At 57.4% G+C, this 26,635-nt stretch overlaps 1 protein-coding gene across 1 annotated transcript in view; it reads right to left on the minus strand.

The window, feature by feature from the left end:
- Positions 1-26,635, minus strand: part of LOC135876029 (phosphofurin acidic cluster sorting protein 1-like) — a 111,902-nt gene that overhangs the window by 15,435 nt on the left and 69,832 nt on the right. Inside the window, exons 2-8 of the mRNA XM_065401153.1 lie at positions 23,793-23,880; positions 7,407-7,496; positions 6,567-6,692; positions 6,172-6,334; positions 5,878-5,969; positions 3,856-3,936; positions 2,260-2,319 (exon numbers count right to left, since the gene is read on the minus strand). Of these exons, the coding sequence (XP_065257225.1) occupies positions 2,260-2,319; positions 3,856-3,936; positions 5,878-5,969; positions 6,172-6,334; positions 6,567-6,692; positions 7,407-7,496; positions 23,793-23,880 (700 nt within the window). The remainder of the gene's footprint in view (positions 1-2,259; positions 2,320-3,855; positions 3,937-5,877; positions 5,970-6,171; positions 6,335-6,566; positions 6,693-7,406; positions 7,497-23,792; positions 23,881-26,635) is intronic.

The following is a 26,635-nucleotide window of genomic DNA, read 5'->3' on the forward strand; positions in this document are numbered from 1 at the left end:
TCTGCAGGGAGGGGAGGAGGAGCTGGCGCTCACCTAGTGTGGGGATCTCAGCTCTGATCTGTCCCAGCCTGGCCCAGGCACCTGGATTCTCTCCACTGACATGGGCAGGGCAAGGTCCAGGCTACAGCCTGTTCTGGGACACACCTCCAGGCCATCCCCCCACCAGGGCCTGCCTGTCCTCATTGAGCAGCAAGGACAGAGCCACCCGAGGGACGAAAGGGGCGGGGGCCCGAGCGCAGCTGCTCAGTCACTGCCCAGGGCTGCAGCAGCAGGAACTTGGTCACGCTGCCATTTCCCAAACTTCACACAGCTGGGCCTGCCTCGGGGGAAACGAGGCCAGTCCCCCGTGCGTCCTGCCACGGGCCTGCCCTAATGTAGACACCTCCCTGCACGCGCTCCTCCGTGCCCGCTCCATCATCACTGCTGGCTAATTTCCTGTCTCCAGGGATACAGCCCTGGGATGTGCCCTGCACAAAGCTGTAACCCCTCTGTCCTGAAGACACCTGCCTTGGTCTTCCAGACGGACGTATCAAATGCAGCCCACAAAAGGGACAAGAGACTGCCCATCAACCCCCAGGGAGGCACTAAAACCAGCAGCCAAGCAAGACCGTACGTGCTCTGCCTCTCACGGGAAGGACTAACTCTTCTGAAACGAACAAGTCCAAGGGCTGGAGGGCCCAAGCCTCTAACTCCAGCCCCGTTCAAGCGCCGAAACCACCAGACTAACACCCACAGCCCGCGCACACAGGACTGACCCAGCCCGCGGTGAGGAAGGCAAAAAGCCGGGCAGGGGCTGGCTTCAGTCAAAATGAGCTACAGAGTTCGTGGGTGAGTGATCACCTCCCCATAACATGCTCATCACGTACCCTGAAGAGACACAGCAGAGTCCTTCGGCCACCTAGGAATCCACAGCCTCCTCACGCTTGAGTCTCCAGGCCTTGAAGTCAAACCAAAACAAAGCCTGGAACCCACCTTCTCTGGCAGAGATCCAAATTCACTGGACACCAAGCGCTGGCAAGGAAACCCCAGGGCTTAGCAGACTCCTCCCAAACCAGCCACTCTCTGCTCCGCTCAAGAGACCACTCGGGAAGGACAAAGCCATCTGAGACCCACCCCAATGCAGTAATTTCCAGACAAACTGTGCCGACTGTATCCTTACGGAACGGAGACACCAAGGTAATCGCCAAAACACCCGCTAGCAGAAGGGAAAATACCCTGCCCGTTGTCAAGCAACCAGCCAGATCTGGCTTCACAAAGGGACAACCAGTCGCAGGAGTATCTGAGAAGTCCTCCACTGAGCCCTGCTATCGCTCATGCCAGACCAGGCCGGCCAGCTCTGCACCCCATACAACCCTCTGGGAGCCATCAATTCCCGCACTCCCCCTCCTGCACTAAGGAGGGCAGCCTCGCAGCAGGCCGCGGCTGCCCAGGGACACTGAAGTTCTTTGAGAAGAAACGGAAGGTTACGTGGCAGAAAACACAACCGAACACCTTCTCCTCTCCCAGCAAAATGCCCTCAACCGGTTCTACCTACCACCGGCTCAACCCAGAGAATCAAACGTCGGGAGCTAAACGCGGTGACGACACATTGCCCTGTCCATTTCTGCCCCCTCTCCGCATGGCAACCCTCACACTGACGCGTTCCGGGCTCGGACACTGGCTACAAGCCCATGAGCAAAGGGTGATGAGGATCCCCGGCAGGGAATGGGCTCTGGGGAGACGTCCAGCTGGGGCACCTTGGATTTGTCCACGCTGCTTTAGCCTTTTCACCTGCGCTCAGGAAGCGTGTGGTAAACAGCATGTGAACTAGGGAGCTGCGATCGCCGGGTGACGACAGAGAAATGACACAGAGACCGAGCGAGATTATTACTATGGGCAGCAATGACCAGAGCTGAGACTGCTGTGTCATGACCCGCAGGTCTCAACCGCAGCAGCATTTATAGGAGCAGCCATGCTCCACCCCTCCACCTGGCAGCCTGCTGATGATTGGTTACCTGGGCCCCATGATGCTCCGCCCCAGTTTGAGACTCCGCCCCTACAGTCCTATTGGCAGAGTCCCGGAGCAGCTGATTGGCCCGCTGGCCCTACTTAAGCCAGCAGCAGGAACAGGAAGCAGACTGAACTGGGCTCTGCCCTGTTCTGCGTGTCTCTGGCTGGATTTCCTGGCAGCCCGAGGCCCCCTGGCTCCCCAGATTGATCCCAAGGTGCTTGTCCTGCTGGCGCCATGTGTCAGACAGGGACGGACCCACCCTTTCTCACCTCATCCATCACTTTAAATCTCTTCAGCAAAGCAACGAATTTCTGCTTGAAGTTCGGTTGCTGGAAGGAAAGGACAGAGGAAAACGTGTGAGGTTCCCAGGGAGCTGCTACCCCCCAGCCACCCCTGGTTTCACTGTGCCGTGTGCTGAACTCACGGCTCCACGGCCGCCCCACCTGGGGAGAGGTGGGCCCCCTCCACAGCCTCCAAGCTAGCGGCTCTGTCAGTACCACCGGGCTTATGAGCTATTGTCATTAGCGAAACAGAGAGCGCCGCGGCCCAACTCAAAGAGCTGCCCAGACAAAGGCAGACGGGAGGGAAAAGGGACACAACACATAAACAAAGTGGCCAGGGGACACCGGAACCTCTGCAAAGTAGCCATGCAGGCCATGTGCAGAGAGACGGCCCCCTGGCCCCTCTAAGGCCCTGACGAGGTTAGAGAGAGGAGCGCTGGCTGGAGCAAGGCCCCCGGGCCCAGCAGTCTGCCCCGGTGTAACACCAGCGATAGTCACACCACGGCAGGTCTCCCCAGTGCATACCAGGCCATGAGGTGCTATGGGCTCTTTGCCATTTTTAGTGGGGCTTTTGGAATAAATGTGGAAAACTCTCCTGCAGGGCCCCCTCCCCTCCTGAGCACACGGGCCAGCAGCAGCCTCTGAACCCCCGGCCTCCCCAAAGCCATCCCGAGGGCAGAGCTCGTAACTGGCTCGGGTTGGCCACCCCTTCTTAAGGGTCAAAGGTCCGGACGGCCTCTGACACTGACTAGGAGACGTGGGAGCAGAATCTGCCCGTGCTGAGCCTGGCTGGTACGTGTGTGCATTGGCAGGCTGACGGACGAGACGTGACCTTGAGGGCTCCGGAGGTGCGGGGAGAGGGAGAGCCAGATTTCCTTTGCTTTCGGTAGCAACAACAGTAATAACAATAGACTGGGAGACCTGGGTTCGAGTCTCCTCTCTGCCAGACGTCCTGTGTGCCCATGGGCAGGTCCTTTGCTCCCTGGGCCTCAGCTCCCACTTGTCCAGTGGGGAGAACAGCCCGGCCCTGCCTCCCGGGGCACGTTAGGGTAGGTGCGAGGGGCTCCGACAGTGCCGGGGGCCAGAGAAGCTCTGTGGACAGGCAGAGCAGAGGGCTGGGGAATGCACCCTGCAAACCTCCAAGTGCTCTGAGCCAGGGACGCATGAGCAGGGGACGCGGCTGCCCTCACGGCAATGGGCCGTACTGCACGCTTCACGCCAGTTCCCACGGCGGCACAGGCTCCACCGGGGAGCAGGGCAGAGAGGACTGAGCCACAGGACCCCCCCAGGGATGGGCACCCCCACACACCAGTGCGGGACGGCTGCCGCTCTCTCCTGAGCTACACCCCGCTCACAGCCTGCGGGCGAGATCACTGCACTGTGAGGGGTTCTCTCCCCCCGGGGCACAGCGCCCTGCACCGCTACCCTCCAGCTGCTCACTGAGAGCGGGGCACGTGGCAGCTCCACCACAGCCAGAGCTTACAGCGCCTCCTGCTGGGGAAGTGCTGCGGAGGCTCCATACTGGGCCTCCCGCAGGGTTCGGGCCCAGCCCCGCTGCGCTAACACAAGCAATGCAGACGTTACCCTGCTCATGGATGTGGTTCTGATCATTTTCCTCCGGGCTTTCTTCGGCTTCCTCACTTCATCCTCTTCGTCGTACAGATCCTAAACGGCCAGAGACGGCAGCACATCAGAAGGGCAGAGCACGCCGGGGGCACCCCTGTCTTTCCAGAAGGGTCCCGGCCCCCCTGGAAGCCAGCGAAGGGCCCTCTGACATGACGCCTAGCAGCTGGCCGGGCCGGAGCACAAGCCTGTTATCTCCCAGATGGCCAATGCCCCGTCAGCTGCTACCCACACCCCCGGCAGACTGAGCACGGCCAGAGCCAGACTGCTCCGTACAGCGCGCCCTGGTCGCTCCCCTGGGACTCCCTTTTACCCTGCTCGTGCAGCACCTGAGACCCACACGTGTCCTGCCCCACACCGCTTACAGGCTGAGCTGCCCGTGACCCAACCCAGGGCATGGGGGAAGAACAGACCGAGGCTTCCAGGAGCCAGCTGGTGTGCGGCCCGCTGGAGTTCACGTGACCCATTGTCACTGCAGAGCCTGCCACACCCATGAGAAGGGAGATGTGGGCTCCCCGGAGCGGGGTACTGGAGCAGATGGCCAAGGCCTCGTGAGGAGAAGCTCAAGGTGGGGCCCACAGCTGAACCGTGCTCCTTTCCTGGGAGGAAGCCTGGGTGTCATGAACAGCAGCTCCCCAGGACACTCCTCAGCCACACACTTGGGGGGTGTTGCGAATACTCAGCTGAACATAAGCTCCCAGTGTGACTCTGCAGCTGAAAGGGCTAATGCCAGCCCGGCGTCACAGCCAGCGACTCTGGGAGCAGGAGCAGAGAGGTTACGTGGGCAAGTCTCCAGTACAGAATTACGTCAACCTAGGTTATGTCGACGTACAGCCACCCAGTCCCCGAATCGGTTTCACACGTCCACACTATGCCCGTGACGGCGGTGCACGTCCTCACCAGGAGCACGTGCACCGACTGACCTGCCCGTGTGGGGCATCGTGGGACGGGTTCTGAAAGGCAGCAGGAGTCGCTGTAAGCAACGCGGCGCCTACACGGACACTGCGTCGAACTAACCACCTCGACGTAGGCGCTACGCCTCTCGCGGGTGGCCTTGCTGAGTCGGTGCAGTGGGAGCGTTACATCGGTGGGAGCTCCATTGTAGGGTAGACGCTTACAGAGCTGCCGTATGTCAACCTAACTCTGTAGTGTAGGCCAGGCCTTTATCTCTGTGTTTGGCACTGGTGCGACTGCTGCTGGGATGCTGTGTCCAGTTCCGGTGCCCACAGTTCAGGAAGGATGTTGATAAATTGGAGAGGGGTCAGAGAAGAGCCACAAGAATGATCCAGGACTTAGAGTGATAGAGCAAAGAGCTCAAGCTGTTTAGCTTATCAAGGAGAAGGCTAAGGGCTGACTCGATCCCAGTCTGAAAGTACCTACATGGGAGCCCAGTACTTAATAACGGGCTCTTCAGTCTAGCCCAGGAAGGTCTAACACTGTCCAAGGCCTGGAAACTGAAGCTAGATAAGTTCCGACTGGAAATACGGTGCAGATGTTTACCAGTGAGTAATGAGCCACTGGAACCACTGACCCGGGATCAGAGAGAATTCTCCAGCACTGGCAGCTGGGACGTTTTTCTAACAGTGACGCTTTAGTTCAAGTTGGAGTTTGTTCAGGGCAGTTCTCTGGCCTGTCACGCAGGAGATGAGCCTCGATAATCACAACGGTCCCTTCTGGCTGTGGGATCTACGGCTCAACGAAGGAGGACATCTGCTCAGAGCAGCCCTGTGCTCCAGAGTGGTCCAGCAGCCTTCACCCCGAGACGTCACCTATTGCACGCTGCGGCTGGCCAGCGCCCCGAGGCCCCTGTTCTCCGCTCCCCCGAGGCCCGGGCATTCATTCCCAGGGCAGGAGAGGGTCTGGGCCAAGGGGGCACCATTCCTCCTGCCCCAGGGCTTTGCAGGCATCCCCTCTCCCTGAGGACAGGCGGCAGGACCCACTCTGACCTGAGACCCCACAGCAGCAGGGCTAAGCCGCCCTTACCTGGCCTTGTACAGCATCATCGCTGGCCTCCTGCTCTGAAGAGAAGCTGTCGTCGTCCTCCTCCGAGTAGTTATCCATGTCTGGAGAGCGATCTGAAACCAGAAAATGCAGGTGCCACGTCCGAGCCAGATCCCCCCACCCGCCACCGGGAAACACCCAGCATGCCCAGGAGCCCAGGGATATGGGGTATCCCCCACATCCCTGCCCCAGGGCGCCTCGGGGGAGCCTGGGGAAACCTACGCTGAGAGTGGGCAGAGGAGAGCTCGCGTCTTGTCTGCGCTGAGAGATACATACCCGAGGCTTTGATTTTGGGGCCGGAGGGGACGCTGCCATCTTCGTGGTCAATGGGCTGGCTGGACAGGGAGTAGATGCTGATTTCAGCCACTCGGATGCTCACATCCTTCATGTTGCTGTGGAGGCCCAGAAGCTGCCCTCCGTCCGTGGGGTGCTGCATCACCTGGGCGAGCAGACAAACACAGAGCAGTGACGGCCGGCCAGCACGCAGCCAGCAATGCCTGTGCCCCCCCACGGATGCCTCGCACGCGCTGCCCCGCCACTCAGTGCTGGTGGCTGGGCAGAGCTCCCAGGCCAGGGCAGCCCCTGGGCCAGCCGCTCCCAGCAGCAGCTCCTGCTGCCCAGCTCCCAGGCCACCTAGGCATTGCAGCTGGTCCCCTACCGGCGTCACTTACCTCCGCCATGTTAATGACTCCCACCGCCAGAGTCTTGTAGCCCAGGATTGTGCGGTTCTTGTACCTCTTCCTTCGCTGCAGCATAATCTGCAGCTTGTTGCCATCTCTCTTCAGGAAATGCGGGTACTACAGGGGGAGGGAAAACACCCAGCCATGGCAGGGCCGGAGAGCTACACAGGCCAGGCCTAGTGTTCATGCAACCACAGCCCTATCCGCTCCTGAGCCTGCATCCCAACCTCCTTCCAGCCCCCCAGCCATGGCCCACCCTGAGCAGCTCCCTCCCCCAGGCCCAGGGCCAGAGCCGGCTCCAGGGTTTTTGCCGCCCCAAGGGCCGGGGGTGGGTGGGTGGGGGGACGCGGGGAAAAAGCCGCAATCACTATCGGCTCCACCGCGCCGCTTTCTTCTTCGGCGGCAGGTCCTTCCCTCCGAGAGGGACAGGGACCCTCCGCCGCATTGCCGCCGAAAAGCCCGACGTGCCGCCCCTTCCCCTTGGCCGCCCCAAGCACCTGCTTGCTCAGCTGGTGCCTGGAGCAGACCCTACCCTCCATATCTCCTCTGCCCACACTGCACGGGCGAGGCACAGTGAGGTGCCCAGAGCAGCTGGCATGCGGCATGGAGATGCGATCAGCCCAGAGCTGACAGTCAGGACCCAGACTGCGCATTCCCTGCATCACACGTGCACCTCGCAGGGACCAAAGCACCCAGAGACATCAGCACTGGGCTCCTGCTCGGTTCTCCCTGAATTCCCTGCTGTCGGGAAGCGACCCGGGGCGGTACACGGAGCATCAGATCCTGCGGGGGCTGGGTGCTCTGCATCCAGGCTAGCAAGGTGCATGTTACCTGTAAAGAAAAAGTCAGTTCCAGGTCAGTCTCCATCAGGCCCCCGGGTGGAAGGACGTATTCATTGGATCGCAGGACTCGCTTTGAACCCTGCAACGAGATCGGGAGAGACATGGAGGGACAGGCGGCAAGCACAGAGCTGCTCAGTCGATACACTAAACGCAGGTGTAACACCAGGGGTTCTCCACCTCCAGCGAATCATGAAGGGTGGAGACAGACGCTAGGGCCCATGCAGTCGCCTCCTCGGGGACCGGAGCTCATTCCCTGCAGAACACAGAGAAGGGCTTCTCCAGCCAAGCGATGGAGTTTCCACCACTTCTCTTGGAAGACTGTTCTAGCCTACTAGGAAATCTCCCCGACTCCTAGCTTCTGCCTAACCAATCCCTCTCCTCCCCTGGCTATCAGAGCCGCCCCCGCCCCCTACCAGCCAGCACTTAGCAAAGGCACACGACAGAGGCTTCTTTCAGCTCTTCTGAGCCCCCACCCCTCAGGCATCCCCCTCCCACTGATTATCAATTTGGTGGCGTTTCCTGATCAAAGCCTAGACACGACTGTCTGGCTCCTAGCCTCTCCTGAGCACAGACTCAGCTGGAAGGGAGGGCCCAGGAGACAGGGCAGCGCATGGGACACGAAACGACATCAATGCAGTCCTGGGAGTCATTTCTCAGTCAGGACAATGGCTTGACCCAGTGCTCTCCAGCCATCTGCAAGGGACGGTCCCCACAGAGCGTGGATCATCTTGCAGCCCACCAGGAAAAGCTCGAGACTGTACTGTCTGGGAACCCCAGCCCCCACGCACACACCGAGATGGATACTTCCTCCTGACAGAGCCAGATCCTCTTCATCTGACGCCCGAGACTGGCTCACCTGCGGCCGCTGCCTCCCCCGCCCCCTGAACCAGCAAACTGCTCACATAACGGGTCAGGGACTTTGCCATCAGAGTCACCTGAGCGGAGTCCAGGAAAAGGAATCAGAAATGCCCTGAAGGGAGGATTCGCTGAGATAACCCAGAGCAACAAAGGCCAACGAATGCAGCAACGTGGGCCCCTGCAGAGCTCCAGCTCCCCAGACACACACATCGACACGCCATGACCTTGGGAGCCACCATCCCATCCGAACGCCTTCGCTGCCCTGACCTGACCGGAGGGGACCAGATAGAGAACCAGAGAAGAGAACCTCTGCCAGGCTCGCCTAAATCCTGCAACACTGCGGTGACCCTGAGACTGGAGAGGCAGCTAACGCAGTCGCTCTGACAGCCTGCCATAGGCAGACATCTACCAAGGCTCGGAGGAGCTAAGACGGACACCGTGTGCTGGAATTCCCCAGCGGACCAGCAGGCGAGAAAGGCCAGCAGACAGACAACGCTTTCGTTATTCCGTGCTATGTCTTTATTCCTTAACGCAAACAACATCCACAGTGGCAAAAATGAACATCTCCTGGAACTTTTCCTTTCTCCCCCAAAGGGCAGTGAGCTCCAGCTTTAGGGCTATTTAAAGAGACTGGCCTGCAGGAGAGTTTTCCTATAAATACTCCAGACAACCAGAGGGAAAGGGAATCATGGGCATCGTGGCAATGAAGTTCTTACGTAACTTCATGTTTCAAATACTTTGACTGTGTTTTTCTTGTGTGTATTTAATACAAGGTTTTAAAGGATGGTTGTTACAATGGTAATTGCCAGCGAAAACGTAACCCAAAGCTGCACCAATGTGTTTAGTGTTGTAATACAGTAAACAAGGGTTTTAGTAACACCTTAATCTTGTTGGGCATGCACGATTCCCTACATGCCCATCATCAGTACAATGCACCCAGCTCTGGTTCCAGACCCGGGTCCTCTGGAAGGTTTGCACGCTGAACAGACAAAGTTCCAAGGAGTGGAACAAGGACTGGTTTGTTTTCATCCTCACACAAGGTGGGGTCACTGGAGCTCTGAGATGCCAAAGCGGTGACAGGTTCTTTACCAGTGCAACTGACCAGCACCTTTCGCCAAGCTACAGCCGAGCCTCTGGAGGGCTAGTTGGGGACGTACCACCCCAAAGCATCTTTGGAGGCTGAGGGGGCTTTATTGCAAAAGGCAAGGGAGGACTTCCCTGCCTCTCTGCGGTAACAGTCCCAGATAGTGACACACTTAGACCTCCAAGCTTTGCAGTGGCTGAAGCTCCACATCCGTGTGCTATTTGTCTGGCCTGCAAGACTCTCTCTGATTACATCCAAACCCATCCAAGCTTTGACAGACAGCCCCAGTGATGTACTGCCAAGGCGGGATTTTTCTAGCCAGCTGCGTCAGGGAGTTTTCCTGCTCCGGGATTGCTCCAGTGACTCATCCGCTGGGGAAAGACGGCGTCTTGGCAGATGCTTTGAGCAAATTTACAATCAACTTTCTTGGAGAAAATGACAAGTCTGGCCTGTAACGGTAATGGTGCTGACATCATATCCAGTGCTTGCACATCTGTAAGGGACCCGACTTCATACTGCAGCCCATTCTGATTAACAAACTCGCACCAGAGAGAATCCATGTAGCACCAGTTAGAAATTGGCCAACTCCTAGACCTCAACATGGTAATTGTTAATAGGGAATTATCAGCTGGGGGGAGGAGGGGAGAGGTCTCACAGGGATCAGTTCTCAGCCCAACACTATCAACGATTTGGAAAAAAATATTAAAGCTTTGGTGATAAAGTTTGCACATGACACAAGGTTGGTGGGGTGGGGGGAGGTCACTGCACTGTATCGCTGAGTGAGCGGTTCAATACAGCCAAATGCAAGGTCTTACCTCTAGGAACACCGAGTGTCGGTCACAGTTATAGGATGCTGGACTATACCCTGGAAAGCAGCAACTGGAAAGGACTTAGGATGAATGGTGGAAACCAGCTGAACACGTGCCCCCAGTGCAATGCGGTGGCTAAGAGCTAACATGATCCTTGGATGTACAAGTGGGGAAATCCTGAGTAACAGTAGGGAGGTGATATTTCCTCTGTCTACAGCACTGGTGAGACTCTTATTAGACACTGTCCAGCCGTGGTGTCCACACTTCAAACCATCGGTTACAAATTGGAGAGCGTGCAGAGAAAAGGCACAAGAAAAATTCTGCCTTACAGTGAGAGACTGAAGCAGCTCCATCTATTTTGCCCATCAAAGAGAAGGTTAAGAAGAGACTTGATCCCCAGGCTAGATTATTCAGAGATTCCGAGGCCATTGTGATCATCTTATCTGGCCTCCTGGACAGCACAGGCCACAGCACGTCACCCAGTAATTTTTGCATCAAGCCCATGTCTTCTGGTTGTGCTATGACATGTCTTGTAGGAAGATCTCCCGTTTTGATTTTAGGATTCCCAAGCGATGGAGAATCCCCCACTCCTAGGTAAATTGTTCCAATCGTTAATTATCCTCACTTAAAAATCTGCACCTTATTTCTAGTTTGAATATCTTTAGCTTCAGCTTCCTACCATTCAATCTTGTTAGGCCTTTGCATCACACTCTGCGTTCATGTTTAGATGGTTCCACCATGACTCGTAAGCCTTTTTCACTGCTTTCCCGAGTACAGCTCCCCATCCTGTGGGTGGGACCGGCTTTGTTGATTCTGAAGGTTTTTTGAAAGTCAGTCAGGGTGAAGCCCAGATGCGGTCAGTAACCCTGGTCAGGGCTTGGCCATTTTGACCTCAGCCATCCTTGATCTGATACCGGAGCTGCAAACCTTGCTTCCTCTGGCTTTGTACCAGCGCCCAGCACCGTAATGTCTGGGCTCAGCTCAGTGACCACAAAAGGCTCTTCTCCTCTCTGCGCCCTCTATTTCAACCAGTGCCCAACAGCTGGTGACATTTGCTGGCTCCCGGAGGAGGATATGTCAGCGCATGTAGCTCGCAGGGTCTGAGCCACCCTGGGGTATTCTGCACACAGGGAGTTTGCGCCGATTCCTTTCTCTGGCTGCCACGCCATTGCAGAGAAGTCTCTCTGATTTACAACCATTAGCTGCATTAGCAGATCCCCCCCAGCTCTCCCCAATTCAAAGAGGTTCTCTTCAGCCTAGCGGGAAGCTCAAAGAGGACAGAAGCAGCAAAACCCAGCTGAATCTATTAAACTTTACAGAATGAATGTGAGTCCGGTCCCACAGATCAAATACTACACAGATCCCCTTCTGATAAAAAGTCCCCGGCCAGCAAGATTAACTGCACCCTGCTTCACTTCTGCTGTGAAAGCAAGTGGATTAGTGCAGCTGAAGGGACTCCACGCTTGGCATTAGCAGCTCTAATACACGCCTATCCAAACTCTTATCCCCTTTGCTGGTAATACCCTTTTAATTAGTTTTAAAATCATATTAATCCACGGAGTGTATTGAAGACCCTTTCTGCAAAGCAGATCGCTTGCATTGTGAGCTGGAAGTGACCTTCAAACACCCAGGAGCGCCCCCGTTCCATGCTTCCGGCTCAGCAGTGTCTGCGAGAAGCAGAAGAGCCCTGTGGGGTCCACCCAGCCTCCAGCTAGGGCAGCAGAAACCTCTCCGCATTCCTGAGCTACTGGGTAGTGAGTGCTCCCCGATTAGGGCCTTGAGCCAAAGCTCACTGCAGTCAATGGAAAAGCTCCCACTAACTTCAGTGGGCTCAGGATCAGGCCCACAGTAACTACGGCCTGGTAGGCTCACAAACTTGCCCTGGTTTAACTACAGGGCTGTTTTGACAGTAGTTTAGTTAAACCAGTGCAAAGCCCAGTACAGAGGTTCTGACTCCAGTAACCACTTAGCATACGTTGATTCCTTACCAACTACAGTTTAAACTAGCCTGAAGTAAGCCACTCTAAAACTGAAATCGGCGTGTCTACACAGGGGCTTGCACCACTTCAACGAAGTCCACTTTCCAACCAATTTCAGTTAAACCCAGGCAGCTTGTTCCTTAGTGCAGCAGCAGGGCGCAGGAGATGCTGCCACTGGCATCTCCACACAGTCCTTGCACACTCACCGCTCTATTGGTGGGTACAGAAACGCAGATAGAAAGAGTGGGGATGCAGTTCTAGCGGCAGAAAGGTGCCATCGCTCTTCCCGTAGGGGAGGGGATGGGCCACATCGCGGTACGCACCTTTACACTATTACACCTGCATACGCCCTAGGGGGCTGTACTGCTTGAATTACATCAGTGGGAAATCACACCCCGGCCCATGTGAAAACTGTGTGTCGTGCAGGCTGAGGTGCAGCCCTGCGTAGTCTGCACACAGACTTGTCCTGGCTTAGCGGAGGCCTTGTCTACACGGCAACGGGAACTGCAATAACTCAATGGGCTTCACCTCACACCTTTCGTTACTTCGGTGCCACTCCATGGCTACGTCCACACGGCGATTCCCCAGCCCTGGCCGAGCTCTTGCGAGTGTAAACAGAAGTCCAGCAGCAGTGGAGGCCTGGCTCAGCCGTGCGGCGTACACACCCAGTGGGCGTGTGCTTGTGCTGCGACCTGTGCTAGTATGGCTACCCAGCGATTTCTACTCGCACTAGTCTGAGCACTAGTACAAGTCTGTGTACACGAGATGGGGAATCACAGCCCTAGCTCGTCATATAGACATAGCCTGTGTGCGCAACACAGAGGCCTTATCTACAGGAGAGCGGGGCAATGGTTTAACTTAACAGCTATCTCATGGCCACACTGGGGCTTGCTCTCATGCCAGCATTAGAGTGGTTTAAACTGACTCCTGATCTGATTTAAGATGAACCAAACCAAGCTTGATTTAAACTGAAATAAGAATGTCCACACAGCCTTTTGCACTGGTGGACAAGGCCTTGTTTGGGAATGGATGTGGCTAACGTCGGTTTGCGTAAGGGACGGGTGCGTAGACTAGACTGTCTGGCCTAGTGTTCCTCACAGCTCAGCTAGGATCTGCATGTCAGGGACTATACTTGCTGAGCAGGAGTCGGAGGAATCACAAGAGCCAGGTTTAGTAAGTAAGAGTTGGGGTCACAGTCAGGCCGGGGTCAGAGACCGGAGGTAGGGTGACCAGACGGCCCAATAAAATCGGGACCATCCCGATATTTAGGTGTTTGTCCCGCGTCCCAACCAATCTTTGGTCGGGACGCAATTTGTCCTGATATTTCGCTCCGCTGGAGGACCCCCCCCAATGTGTCCCTATATTTTCTTCCTCTCATCTGGTCACCCTAACCGGAGGTCAGAGGTAGAACCAGGCCAGAGGCAGGGTCAGGACGTAGGCGGAGACCAGAGGTAGAACCAGGCCAGAGGCAGGGTCGGGGTCAGAGACCGGAGACCAGAGGTAGAACCAGGCCAGAGGCAGGGTCGGGGTCAGAGACCGGAGGTCAGAGGTAGAACCAGGCTGGAATCAGGGTCAGGCCGGGGTCAGAGACCGGAGGTCAGAGGTAGAGCCAGGCCACAGGCAGGGTTGGGGTCAGAGACCGGAGGTCAGAGGTAGAACTAGGCTGGAATCAGAGTCAGGACGGAGTCGGAGACCAGAGGTAGAACCAGGCCAGAGGCAGGGTCGGGGTCAGAGACCGGAGGTCAGAGGTAGAACCAGGCCAGAGGCAGGGTTGGGGTCAGAGACCAGAGGTAGAACCAGGCCAGAGGCAGGGTTGAGGTCAGAGACCAGAGGTAGAACCAGGCCAGAGGCAGGGTTGAGGTCAGGCCGGGGTCAGAGACCGGAGGTCAGAGGTAGAGCCAGGCCAGAGGCAGGGTTGGGGTCAGGTCGGGGTCAGAGACCAGAGGTCAGAGGTAGAACTAGGCTGGAATCAGGGTCAGGACGGAGTCGGAGACCAGAGGTAGAACCAGGCCAGAGGCAGGGTCGGGGTCAGAGACCGGAGGTCAGAGGTAGAACCAGGCCAGAGGCAGGGTCGGGGTCAGAGACCGGAGGTCAGAGGTAGAACCAGGCTGGAATCAGGGTCAGGCCGGGGTCAGAGACCGGAGGTCAGAGGTAGAACCAGGCCAGAGGCAGGGTTGGGGTCAGAGACCGGAGGTCAGAGGTAGAACCAGGCTGGAATCAGGGTCAGGCCGGGGTCAGAGACCGGAGGTCAGAGGTAGAACCAGGCCAGAGGCAGGGTCGGGGTCAGAGACCAGAGGTCAGAGGTAGAACCAGGCTGGAATCAGGGTCAGGCCAGAGTCGGAGACCAGAGGTAGAACCAGGCCAGAGGCAGGGTTGAGGTCAGAGACCGGAGGTCAGAGGTAGAACCAGGCTGGAATCAGGGTCAGGCCGGGGTCAGAGACCGGAGGTCAGAGGTAGAACCAGGCCAGAGGCAGGGTTGGGGTCAGAGACCAGAGGTCAGAGGTAGAACCAGGCCAGTGGCAGGAGACAGGAGTCAGGCCAGTCAGAGGCAGTTTGGGATCAGAGACCAGAGATCAGGCGACAAGCGAAGTCTGAAGTCGCAGGAGGCCACAACCCTGTATGGTTGCCCGGCCAACCCCTGGGGTTAAACAGGGCACTTGGCCAACCAGAGGACTGCAGGGTACTGTCACTCTGGCTCCCTCGGGTGGTACTTTCTGTGGCACCTACTCACCACTGTGCTCCCTGGCTGTGTGGCTGCATGGCCTCTTGGTGGCACTGTGGGAACGTCTGCAGCCCCAGGATCTAGTGCACAGAGCCGTACAGCCGTCCGGTACCCCACGGCTGCCGAATGGGCGCTGGCTGCTTTCCTCCCGCACATAGGCGTGCGCAGGCCATTTCATTAGGGTGTGCACCCAGGGAGCCCCGCCCCTGCCCTGCCCTAGTCCCACCCCCATCCACTCCCTCCTACTTCCCCCCTCAGAACCCCCAACCCCCCCTGCTCCTTGTCCCCCCCGACTACCCCCTCCTGGGACCCCTACCCCTAACTGCCCCCCAGGACTCCACCCCCTACCTGTCCCCTGACTGCCCCGACCCTTATCCACACCCCCGCCCCCAGACAGACCCCCGGGACTCCCACGCCTATTCAACTGCTCCCCACCCCGACAGGACCCCCAGAACTCCCGACCCATACAACCCCCCCGCTCCCTGCCTCCCCCAACCCCTCTCCACACCCCTGCCTCCTGACAGCCCCCCCCAGAACTCCTGACTCATCCAACCCCCCCCCCCAGCTCCTTGTCCCCTGACCACCCTCTCCAGAGACCCTCCCCACTAACTGCCCCCCCCAGGACCCTCCTTGCTCCCTGTTCCCTGACTGCCCTGACCCCTATCCACCTCCCACCCCCTGAGAGACCCCGGGACTCCCATGCCCTATTCAATCCCTCCTGCTCCCTGACTGCCCCCTCCAGAGACCCCCCGCCCCTAACCACCACCACCCCCTGGGATCCCACCCCCTATCCAACCTACCCTGTTCCCTGACTGCCCCCACCCCTTATCCAACCCCCCTGGCCCCGGACCCCTTACCATGATATGAGGCTCCTAGCCTCCCCGCGGAGCCAAACACTGCCCCGCGGGAGCGAGCAACCCCGGACCCCAGAGCGCTGCGCGCGCAGCAGCATGGCTCCAGGGGAGGGGGGAGCATGTCTGACTCCCCGCGGAGCCAAACGCTGCCCTGTGGGAGTGCGCAGCCCCGGCCCCCAGAGCGCTGCGCGCGCGGCGCCATGACTCCGGGGGAAGGCGGAGGAGGGACCGGTGGCTTGCTGTGCTCGGCCGGGCGCACCGGCCCGGGAGCGCAGACCCCGCGGCTTGCCGTGCCGGGGAGTGGAGCCATTTGCCCACCCGTGCATTAGGGTGTGCCTGGGCACACCCGGCACACCCCATGCGCACGCCTATGCTCCCGCAGTACATGTCTCTGTGCCGACCTGCACCCCAATCATTTGGGGGGGGGGTTCAGTCACACGTTTTGTTATTGCAGTGAAAGTCTGAATGTAGACCAGCCCCCAGGTGCTGCTGAAGGCCCCCATTCAGGCCAGCTCTGGGCCAGGCCCCGTCAGCTCTCATGCTGTACATGGAAGGGTGTCTGCGCCCTCCCTTCTCCCAGGTGGTTAGTCACAGGGTGAATCGGTGCCAAGGCAGTTACTCCAACCCCCGTCTGGCTCTCTGGGCCCCTGCAGCGGTCCTGGTTTTCCAGGCCACACAGGGATGGGGTTGCACATGCACAGACAGAAAAACCCTTCAACCCCCAACCCCCTTTCCAGCTCCCTGGCTTGGTCAAAGCAGCAGACAAGCAGAAGCCCAACGCTTCCCTTTGCAGATCACCCTTCGAGGCTGTAAACATGTCACTGATCAGCCTATTCCTCATTCCCTTCCATGGAGGGCCTCCAGGCAGTTCCTCAGCACAGAGGCGAACAGAACATACCTGGACTAGCAGAGACCTCAGTGCCAGGGTCCAGCACAAGAGAGGGGACTCAAGAGAAGGCTCTGAACACGCTTCCCAGAGATCCAGTGAGGTAGGCCAGCGGCACTGGCTTGACTTGGCAGCACAGAGCCAATACCTAAAGTGCCTTCCCCAAGAACTCCCCAGAGCTCTGCTCTAGCCACCGCACAATCCTCCCTCCCCAAGCAGCAGCAGAGGTTCTGGTTTCTAGGGCTTCTGGGACGGGTGACATCAGCGCAGATGGACCCAGAAGGGACAGATGGATTGGAGAGGCCCGTACAGAAACCAGCAATGCTGGCAGCCAGACAGAGAGGAAATAATAAGCAGCAACAGACAAAAAACTGAGGAGAAAAGGCAAAGCTCCCCAGAGATGCCGCCCCCTTGCGGGAGTGAGAGGGGAGGCAGAGAGCCTAGCAAAGGGCAGGAGAACCCGGGTCCTGAATGGGCACCATGGAAGCAGCAGTAGGGAGGGGACACTTGGGAAGGAGGCAGCACAGGTTGTACTTTTCAAGGCAACTGTTAGATGCATCCAGCTAAGCGGCAGGCTCTGGGGAGGCCAGGCTAACACCTAGCCGGAGCCTATCCAAAACACTTTGTCGAGGGCGTGTAATTACCACCTCCGGTGCTGGACGGACAGCGCAGGAGACCTTGGTCATCCATGGAACAGATACAACATAGACGGCAGCAGGGCAGCCTCCCCTCGTACCCTCCTGCTGCCACTCACCCCGACTCACCTCCAGAGCGAGCCAGTCGCTCCTTAGCCTCTCTGCGTCCACACTAGCCCGGTGGCCATCGGGGCCACCTGCAATGGAGCCCTTCCCACTGCACAGAGACCCCCAGCTCACATCCCACAGGTCTCCAACCACCCATCAGCTTTTGGTCACTCCTGACAGGTTAGAATTGACCCAGTTAACTTGCAGCCCACATCTGGAATGGGCCCTTTTGCCTATAAGGTCATTTAAATAAAAGGGGATTCAACAGCCTGTCTTGAGCATCCGATGAGTGAGGATGCAATGCCACAGCAAGATGGGGTCTGTCTGGGAGCGCGGGTTGTGCTCGCCTGTGCAGGGAGAGGCTTGGGCAGCAAGCCGGCCATCGGAGGGCCACGCTCTGGGCATGCTCCAGAGGCTGCAACAGGGAGAGAATTATTTGCTGGTTCCATCGCCTCGCCTCCTTACACCCAGAGACGGTGGCGCATTCCTCTCCCTCCCAGGGAGGGCCGGTGTTTGCAGCTCTCCCCCCAGATGGCTCAGCGGCAGCTTTTTAAGGATGACTCTGGCTGCGCTCTCTGCCCAGAGTTCTTACCATGCTAGCTCCCTTTGTATTATCATTTCATTCCCCTGACAACTCCTCATTAAGTGTCATCTGCAAATTCAGCTAATGAGCTGTTTCCCCTCTTCCCTGGCATCTAGTTAATTCTGTAATGCCGGGGAGCATTTTGTGCTGGATGCAGCAGCGTGTTAGCGATGCAGGTGGTAAATAAGGCAGCGGCTGGCCCCAGCCCCAGCGCAGCTTCCTCCATCCAGGGTGGGTTGGGGCGGCATCACTCAAGGCACTGATTTTTCTCTGTGTTCTCCCAAAGGCCATGGGAATTTCTTTCCTCGATCCCCTTTCAGACTGGTGGTTAGAACAATCTCTGCCTATTTACTGGCCCTGTTAGTCAGAGAAATGTGTCGCCCTGGGGGGCCCACAGTTCCTGGCGGGATTACCCAGTGATGGTCGCAATTCCTCAGGAGCTCTGGCTGCATGGGCTATGTCTCCAGCGCAGTGCACACAGGTGCCGGTTTACACTTGGGAGCTCAGGCAGTGGAAGGAGCTGGTGAATGCAGTGATGCGCTCTCAGAGGGGGAACATCGGCACCGCAAGAGGGGTCGTCTTATTGCGCCCCCGGAACCTGAGCACTGTCCATCATTGCTGCTGTGCCCTCAGTGCCATCGGTCTCGGAGCCTTTTCCAACCGGGGCCCCTGTCCCATTGCTCACGGGCCCAGGGCAGCATGTCGCAGGGACTGTGGTCTGTGGTCAGGCATGTCACAGGCTTCTATTGGGGGACCTCGGCTTTGCAGGGCCACTGGGAGCAATCCTGGGGCAGTACCGTTTTGGGCTCTGTCGCTCTGTCGATTTATTTAGTTCTTCTGCCTAAGCAGGCAAGGGTAGGGCCAGGTACTGACTGCGACTGGGTGCCACGCAGATGGGAGGTGGCAGAACCCAGATGAAATTCAATCCTAGAGAGCCTGAGAGGTGACTGGCCAGCCCACATCGGAATGCAGACCTTGCATCTCTTCACTGGCATCTTGCATCTGCTACCCAACATTCCTTTTTCCCAGCTTCAAAGCACTGTTGGAGTCAGCTGCCAGGGCCAATTAATACCCACTAATGCTACTTGCCCTTCTAGGATTGCTGAGCGTCATTCGTAACGCCCAATGCCATTAGCAGCTAGCTCTCCGACCCAATCACTCCAACTCTCACATGGCTTCACTGGCAACAGCGCAATCCCCTGCTGACTTGAACGGGGTTGTAGTAGGGTAAGGTGCCTCCCGAAATGCAGTAAGCTCACCAGGGGGCCCCAGCACAAACCATGCTGACCTAGGAAGGTGGCCTCTCTTAGCATGCTGTACTTTTCTTCTTCTCCCTTGGCAGGAGCTTAGGCAGAAAGGCTGTGACAGCTACGGAGGCAGCCGTGGTGGTGACCCAAGGAATGGAAGAGACGAAGGTGGCCAGACGTGGAAGCTGCAGGATGCACATTATCCAGGAGCAGGTATCCAAAAAGAGCTTTGTTTGTATAGAGCTGAGGGAAGAGAAGATCTGAGGTCTGGAGACGCAGGATGGAACTAAGTTGAGTTTCAAAGGGGATTTGAGCAGAGGATGAAGGGAAGGCGAGAGGGGGCTGAAGGGAAAAGTCAAGACTCGCAGATGCAGGCTGGAGAACTCTGAGGGGAGACGGCTGGGTGAGGAAAGTGGCCAGTGGAAGCATGTGACTATGAGAACCAGGCAGAGGAAAAGACCAGCTAGTGAAGGAGAAGGAGGGGTCAGGAACGGGTTTGCTGGCTCGGAAAATCAAGATGGGGCACAGCAGGCAGAGTGTGAAGGCGGGAGGGCAAAGAAGAGAAGAGCGGCTAGTCCTACAAGTTGAGGGGAAGCGTCCATGGAGACAGCCAGAATTCAGAGCCCCAGGAGGATACAGGACGACTTGCAGAAGATTGCAAGGGAGAACACAAGACAAAAGGACATGCCGCCAGAAAGAACAGGAAGAGGAAGGCTGAAGACCTGCACCAACACCAGGAAGTGGCAGGTCTGAGAAGAACAGACAGGCCTGGCACCAGAGCAGATCCAGAGAACAGAAGGGTGCGCTGTCTGCGGAGAGCTAAGGGACGGGATGTGGACCTGAGGCTGAAGAGGATCTAATGGGAACAGGAAAGAATCCACTGATTGTGCTTCACATAGGAAAATGACACCACTAGAGTCTTGCTGGAATGCATCAAGGGAGACTCTGCCAGGCTGGAAAGATGCTTAAGGAAATGGAGGCTCAGATGATCTTCAGTGGGTCTCTGCCTGTCCCTTGAGGAGGGCAAAGGCGAGATGAGATTGTGATGATCAGCAGATTGCTCAGGCAGTGGTGCTATAAGAAAGGCTTAGGGATGTTTGACCCCTGGGAGGCATTCATGGACTGAGGACTGTTCCCATGGGATGGACTCCACCTGAGCAGGGAGGGAAATAGATTTCTGCGATGGAGGCTGGCACAACTGATTAAAAGAGCTTTCAACCAGGAAATCAGAGGCGGCGGTTGGGAGGTGCTCAGATAGTCTCCACACCTGCTTCGAATGCTGAGTGGGAGGAAAATCAAGTAAAAGAGGATACAGCAGTGGAGAAAGGAACACGGGTAGGAGAATGGACAACCAGAGGAAGCATAGTGCCAATACCAATGACACTAACAGTCAGGTAGGTGATGCTGGCAGTGGAATGACTGCACACAATTGGGCGAGGAATTTGGGCAAAGCCGAGCAGAAACAACTAGGACGTTTGTACACCAATGCAAAGAGTCTGGGTAACAAAACAGAGGAACTAGAATCACTGGTGCAGGAAGTGAAGCCAGATGCTATAGGGATAATGGAAACACGGTGGAATAGTAATCATGACAGGAGTACAGGAAAGACAGACGTAAAGGCAAAGGTGGTGGAGTAGCATTGTATATTAATGAAGAGCTAGACTGTAAAGAAATCAGAAGTGATGGAATGGATCAAACGGAATCTCTTGGGGCCAAAATCACTTTGGAGAAGAAAGGTAACAGAGGCTTCACTGGGATAGTGCTGGAGTCTGCGACACCCCCCCAGGATCGATAGAGACCTCTAACATACTACTGGGAATTGTGTGATTATGGGAGATTTTAATTTCCCAGATATTGATTGGAGGACTAGTGCTACTAACGAAGGCAGGGCCCAGACATTCCTGGACATAATTGCTGACAGATTTCTTCACCAAACCAACAAGAAGCAATGCCATTTTAGACTGAGTATCGGTAAGCAGCGAGGACCTCCCAGAAGAGCTGCTTGTAGAGGACAGCCTTGGTTCCAGTGATCAGTCCCTGCTTGCCAACAGCTACATTTTGGGCATGAGGCTCTGTCTCTGGAGGGGCAGGGGGAGCACAGGGCCCAACGTAATGGCATGTGAGAATAAATACAGCTCCTACTGAGCGGTGTCCAGCTGGGTGGGGCTGCACGTGGGTAACTGCTCAGCTCTGTGGCTTTGGCGTAGCGAGGGCCAGGCTGGGGAATGCAGTGAGGGAACCTGCAGAGCGTGGCGGGCTCATGGCCCAAGCGGCACTTAGAGTAACAAAGACGACCGGGGCAGGAGAGCCCTACAGAGGTCACATGCAGTTAGCCACCCAGGGGATTAGAGCCTTCACCAGCCTTGCCCTCCCCTCAGCCCCTGGCCAAGCCCAGCCCTGCCAGCAGCTCCGCTTTCTCGGGTCCCCTGTCACACCACCAGAGAGCTAGCGGAGCAGCCCAGCCCAGTCTCAGCCCCTCCTTGCTGTGAATGCTGCGCCCCCCAGCCGCCAGCCCAGCTCTGCTATTCCCTGGGTAGCGCCTGCGGCAGAAGCGGTGCTCTCATCTCCTGGAAGGCTCGGTAGCGATTTATAGCGACGCTAACAACCCCCAATACCTCCCGAGACGAGTCTCAGACAGCACAAGGCGAGTATTTGCACAGAGACCAGGAATAAAACCCTGGATGCCAGAACTGACTGGAGAGGCCAGGACTGGACCCCCGGTGCCCCATACTTCCTACAGCTCCAGTCTGGATCCTGGAGGGCAAGTGGGGCAGGCACAACCAGCCCTCCCTTCTGGAGCACATTAATACCCAGGCTTCCTCCGCTAATCCAGCTTTAAACCCTAATGCCTGCAGCACAAAGAGCTCCCTGGCCTCCCCGCCCCACCCTGCTTCCCATGGCAGCCACAGCTTCCCGACAAGAGCCCCTTCCATCCGAGACTGCTGCTCGGGATGGCGGCAGGATCACGGGGCCCCCGTGCACCCTGGGATCCCTCTCGCACACCCAGAAGGGGAGGGGGCAGGTGACACATGCCTCCTGGGTCTGTGCACGTGTGACACAGCGAAAGGAGAGAGATCCCTGCTCCCTGTGAGGAAGAAGAGGTGGTAGGATGGATCTCCCACCTCACAGACGGCAGCAGGATCGTCCACGCCAACGAAAAGGGGAGGCTGGCACTGGAGATCACACACACGCACGGGCTTGTAGAGAGGAAGAAAAACCGCCTCCACCAGGCTGGTGTCTCTCTCCCTGTCACACACAGCATTGCCCCCCCGTTCTCTTCCTGCTCCTAACGCAGGCTGGAGCGAGGAGTTCCTACGACAGACCGGGCAGGCGGGATGAGACTCAGCCCCATGTCAGTTGCATTCAGTGACCTTTATCAGCGTGCCAGGCTGTGCGAGGGGGTGTCTGCCGGAGGACAGGGCTACACACCGTGTTTGGGGTTCGAACCCCTGGCTCTGGTGGTCATTACCAGCCATTCTGATCCGGTGACAGGTTACCCTTCCCACTCATCACCACCGGAGACCCAAGGGAGCTTTCTCCTCCCCAGAACCAGAGCATTCCCCTGGGGTTGGGGCACCAGCCATTACATCCTGCCTCCCTAAAACATGCCCTGCAGTCCAGCTCCTTCCCTCCCTGTGCGTCCCTGCCGGTTGTGCAGAGCCGTTGGCAGGGCACAGCGCGGCTGCAGGAAAGGAGGGAGCTCCTAGGGCTCGGGAGGCCCAGTATAATGCATTGGACAGCCCCAGATGGAAGGCCCCAAAGCAGGGCAGAGCCTAGGTGTTCAGGCAGCCCGGGTGCTTCCTGCCCGGCTCTGCCATCCTCCAGACGCTACCCGGGTAGCTGCAGAGCAGAGCCTCTTGGGTCCAGGGCCAAGTGTCAGCATCGTCACAGGCGTCCCACACAGACGGAGGGGTCCAGTGACGTGCCAGAGGCCATGCTGGGGGTGGGGGTGGAGGTGTCACTCTCCAGGGCCCAGCAGGGGACCGAGAGGCAACAGGCCACACTAGCTAGTTTTGGCTGGGCCTGTGAGAGCTGTGGGGAGCCCTGGCAGCATGCCGCAGTCCATCCCTGGTGCAGGGTGCGGCAGAAGGCAGGGAGGAGAGCCCAGCCAGGGCTGCAGAATGCAGGGGAAGATCTACATGGAGTGCGAGGTTTCTGCCTGGGGAACCCTGAGCACTGGCAGCGAGGCGTCCCTCTCTACGCGTGGAGACAAGAGTCGAGAGCGCCCCTCTGCTCAGATCCAGCCCCTCTGGGCCTCCTTCCCGGGGGCCGCTGGGGGCCGTTCAGCCCAAGGAACGCCCGCACAGGGCTGCCTCCCACCTTCCAAGGGACAGGAGCGGATGCTCGGGAAGGGGAGAGGGCGATGGGGAAAGGACCAGTTCCAGCCCCGCATCGCAGGACTGCAGGCCTGGCCACCAATTCAGCGCTCGAGCAAGCGGCAGGGGCGGCTACCGCTGACCTCCGGGAGAGCTGGTCCCGCTGGCACCAGGGCTCACCCCGCTCCGGGGACTCGACAGTGGCACTAACAGAGCGGAACGGGGAACGAGGGCAGACAACGCCCCCAGCGCCAGCCTGCCCACCCCAAGCGCTGCACTGGGGCCGCGGCTCACCTGAATCTTCACAGCGATGAGCACCGAGCTCAGCTCCTTGTCCAGCTCCCTCAGCACGGTGAGCTTCTTCAGGCGCAGGCTGCAGAGCCTGTAAGACAGAGAGAATGGGACACACTCAGGCACCACCATCCCCGGGGCCCTGCCGCATGGTCCGAGGCGTCCGGACGGTAGCCGGGATGGCGCCCAGCCGCGGCCGCCTCTCCCCGCCACAGGCACACGCTCAGCTGAGGAGCGGCGGGATCCACGCCCCCCCAGAGAAAGCGGATCAGAGCCGAAAGGGAAGGAGGAACATTAACAGAGCTAAAGTAGGATTAAGGGATTACGGTGTGACAGGAAGTCGCAGGCTGTGTGGTGGAGAGATCCTTCCCAAGCAGGGCTGCTGCCAGCCTCTGTAAAGCTACCTTGGCCGCCAGGGCTGTTTATTTATAAACTAAAGCACTTAAATCCACTCTGATCTGGGACTTAACAAGACAAATATTCCCATTCAGACATTACGCCTCTGCGCGCTCCCTGGGGCAGCTTCATGCTCCCCAGCCCGACACTCCCTGGGGCCAGAGCAGGCTGCCCTGAGCCCACCCTCCATCCCGGTGTGCTGTGTGCCTGCTGGGGGAGGGAGGCGGCTGGGCAGAAAGTGGCACTGCCTATTCCCCCAGGCCCAGCCCCTGAACCAACCCACAGGCTCTGCCAAGGAGAGGACTCACATGAGCCGTTCAAATGCCTGCAAACCACCCCCCACGCGATGTGGAGCAGAGACCGGCAGGGCTGGATGGAAGAGCAGGTCTCCCAGCACTGGCAGGAAGCACCCTTCCTAATCTGCCAGGCAGAGCAGGGGGCAGCCAGGCAGGGAACCGAGGAGTGGCTACAGGCTGGAACGGAGGGTGCATGAAGAGCTGGGGCAGGAATGGACAGCGGGGGGTGCTGCAGGGCAGATCTAGGTGCCCTTGACACAGCTACGGCGAGGTCCCATAACCGGAAGGGCTGGAGCTCGCAAAAGAGGCTTTCCAGCCTTGCACTGCTCCAGAGCATTGCGAACTCAGCCCTGCTGGTCTGTCCTGTGCTCGGATACCAGGGCATCCAACAGGGCCAGAAGGTGATGAGCTTGTCGCTCCCCGGAGGACGTGGGGGGCTCTGCCCAAAAGCACCAATGGGGAGCTGAAATCCCTCGTTGCTAGGAGATCCCTCTCCCTGTGACCAATGCCAGGTGCCCCAGAGGGAATGAACAGAACAGGGAATCGCCAAGTGATCCATCCCCTGTCGCTCATTCCCAGCTTCTGGCAAACAGAGCCTAGGGACACCATCCCTGCCCCTCCTGGCTAATAGCCTTTGCTGGACCTGTCCTCCATGAGCTTATCTAGTTCTTTTTTGAACCCTGGTCATTTCGGAGAAGGCGGGGCAGGCTCTAAATACTGGGAGGTTCTTTCTGCATCTCTTGCCTTTCTCCCAGATCTGTACATGCTGCGTGCTTTACATGTTAGTGGCGGACTCACTGTCCTGGGCATGCACTTCACAGGCTTCCTCAGCAGGCTGACCGAGATAGCTAGAGGCCAGTGAGCCTGCTGCCATCAACGCTGAGCAAATGGAAAAGCTAATCTAGGATTCAGTCAATAATTAATGCCAGTCCAGACGGTTTTAGGAAAATAGTTATCAGCAAACAACCCTGATTTCATTCTTTGATGCGATGACAAGGCAGTTGCACATATGTAATATACAGAGACTTTGGTAAGACCTTTGACTTAGCACCATCCAACGCTCCATCAAAAAAACAAGCATTACACAATACCAGCGAAGCCCCGTTAAATGGCTTAAGAAGGGGCAGATCCCCAAAGCAGTTATCAATGGGGAATCCTTACACGAGACTGTTTCCTGGTGGGTTCCGCGGGGATCAGCACTAGACCTGCTGCTCCCCAATATTTTTATCAATAATCTGGAAGCCAATATAAAAATCACTGCTGATGAAATTTGCAGATGACACATTGGCAGAGTGGTCAAAATTGACGAGAACAAGGCTCAGTCATACAGCGTGATCTGGATTGCTTGGTAAGCCAAGCCCATTCAAACAAAATGTGATTTAATACAGTCAAATGCAAAGTTACAGATCTGGAAACAAGGACCGCAGGCCGGCCCTGCAATACGGGGACTGGCCCCTGGCATGCAGCGACTCCAAAAAGGAGCTGGGGTCTCATTGTGGACAAGCAACTCAACGTGAGCTCCCACTGCGATGCTGTGGCAAAAAGGGCTAATGCCACCCTTGGATGTACAAACGGGAGGCGCGAGTAGGGATACGGAGGTGATTTTTACCTCCGTATGCGGCACTGGGGAGGCGGATACTGGAATACTGCGTCCAGTTTGGGGGTCCATGTTTTTTATGTAGGAACATGTAGGGTGCCGGAAAGCACGACAAGAATAGTTCAAGGGCTGGAGAAAATACCTTCTAGGGAGAGAAGGAAAGAGCACAGTTTGGTTTATTAAAAGGATTGAGAGGAGACTGGAGAAAATGCCAGGTGCCGAAGGGCTCTTTAGTCCAGCCCTGACAGGAAGAACAAGACCCAGTGGCTGGAAGCTGAAGCCAGACAAATTCGTTAGAAATAAGGCCCCGATGTTTAACAGTGACCAACCCCCGGAACAAACTCCCAAGGGCTGGTGGATTCTCCATCTCTGGGGATCTTCAGAGCCAGACGGGAGCCTTTCTGGAAGATGCTTTAGCCAATAAAGGAGTCCGTGGGTGACATTCTCTGGCCTGTATTACACACAAGGTCAGGCTAGATGATCTAATGGTCCCTTCTGGCTTTACAATTAAATCTATGAAGCACAGACATCTGACCACGCCTGGCTAGGAAATCTCG

This window comes from Emys orbicularis, chromosome 3, assembly GCF_028017835.1.
Source record: "Emys orbicularis isolate rEmyOrb1 chromosome 3, rEmyOrb1.hap1, whole genome shotgun sequence".
Taxonomy (NCBI): domain Eukaryota; kingdom Metazoa; phylum Chordata; order Testudines; family Emydidae; genus Emys; species Emys orbicularis.